General features: G+C 42.5%; 1 protein-coding gene across 1 annotated transcript in view; it reads left to right on the forward strand.

Annotated features, from left to right (window-relative positions):
- The window catches only part of LOC127749137 (beta-1,3-galactosyltransferase 1-like), a 14,799-nt gene extending 14,731 nt beyond the window's left edge, over window positions 1–68 (forward strand). Inside the window, exon 5 of the mRNA XM_052266012.1 lies at window positions 39–68. Within this exon, the coding sequence (XP_052121972.1) occupies window positions 39–68 (30 nt within the window). The remainder of the gene's footprint in view (window positions 1–38) is intronic.
- Window positions 69–1,457: the final 1,389 nt, after the last annotated feature.

Consider the following 1,457-nt stretch of genomic DNA (forward strand, 5'->3'; position numbering starts at 1 on the left):
TTTTTTGTGTGTTTCTTTTTTATTTCTCTGTATCAAAGCAAGATAAATCTTTTCTTGCCCCGTTTTAAAACTAGTTTCACTAAATCAATTTTAAAAAAATCATACAAAAAAAATTAGGGGACTCTCCAGTAGATCTTCTTTACCTTTCTGGCGAGGAGTCAAGCTAACCACCCCCCCCTTTTTTTTTACCAGATGGGGGGAGTTGGGTTTGAGCATTTACGGCGCCGAGCGGACTTTTGACTGTTCTGTGACGTGGGGCTGCACTCCGTCAAAGTCGCGGTCTTTCCCTCACTGCACTTAAAGTACCCCTTCATGGCCTCTGAAGCCTTGTTCGTCTTTAAAGAACATTCTTCCCAAATTTCAGCATATCGACGAGGTAGGAGAAAAATAGGTCGGAAAAAAATAGGTCGGACAAAACTTAGGTCGGACAGTACTTTTTGGGATTTTGGTAAAATCGCCAGGTCGGAGAAAAATAGGTCGGACAATCTAGCTGCACCGGTCGACATGTTTTCTGGGAAACCCACAGGTTAGTCTTTATTGTATGCACTTTTCTGTATGGTGGTTAACTTTGCTCTTTTACTAGTTGTTTCTCTTTCTTTTACTTTAGGTTATTACGACTCACCGACTTAATCCAAAGGAACTACGAGAAGCATGGGGTTTGTCACGCATGCTCTCTGTAATAAAACAGTGCCGTCTTCTACTCCAGCTGCTACACCTCAGTCATTTTTGAGGGGTTCTATGTTTGGAAGGAAACAACGTCACATCTTTAATTCCTGACGTAATGGTCTTAGATGTTACTAGGACCAAGTCATTTCCTTTTTGTTTTGATACGAAGTATGTCCTTGTTGCATTTCCATTCAACAATAGGCATGCATACCTAGTACTAGTAGTTCCGAAGGGTAGTTCTGTTATCTAAATATGCACTTTGCTCAGTTTTGAGAATGTGGGACACTGCGCCTCTGTTCCAACAAAAATTGAAACCATTTAAGTGATTTTAATCATGCAGAATTTGTCGTTTTGTTTTGTTGGTTTGCTCATATAGATAATATTTTGAAGAAACTGAAAATATACTCTTTAGCACCCCTAAAACGAGTTTTACACCCCTGGAAAGGTTGGATGTCACACCTTTGTTTTTCCAGTGTCGTTCTTTATTTGCTTGTGCGATTCGAATCTTCGTTTAAAAAACAACTAACTTAACTACATCAGATACTTTTTGAAGTGTGAGTAAGTAAATCGTCGCAGAGAGAAACCAAGGACACCATACCGCGCGTCGAATTGTACCCAAATCAAATGCTGCGGACCCACATAATACCTGCTGTCTGCAAACCAACTTAGCGTGGGAATGAGGGACCCCTTTGGAATGGAGCGCGCGGGGCCGGGCCGGGCGGGCAGGTCAGCCCGGCGCAGCCCGGCCCCAGGTGAAATACTGCAAATGAAGTCTGCGCCAATATTCCGCC

Source organism: Frankliniella occidentalis, unplaced genomic scaffold, assembly GCF_000697945.3.
Source record: "Frankliniella occidentalis isolate FOCC.00 unplaced genomic scaffold, Focc_3.1 Scaffold34, whole genome shotgun sequence".
Taxonomy (NCBI): domain Eukaryota; kingdom Metazoa; phylum Arthropoda; class Insecta; order Thysanoptera; family Thripidae; genus Frankliniella; species Frankliniella occidentalis.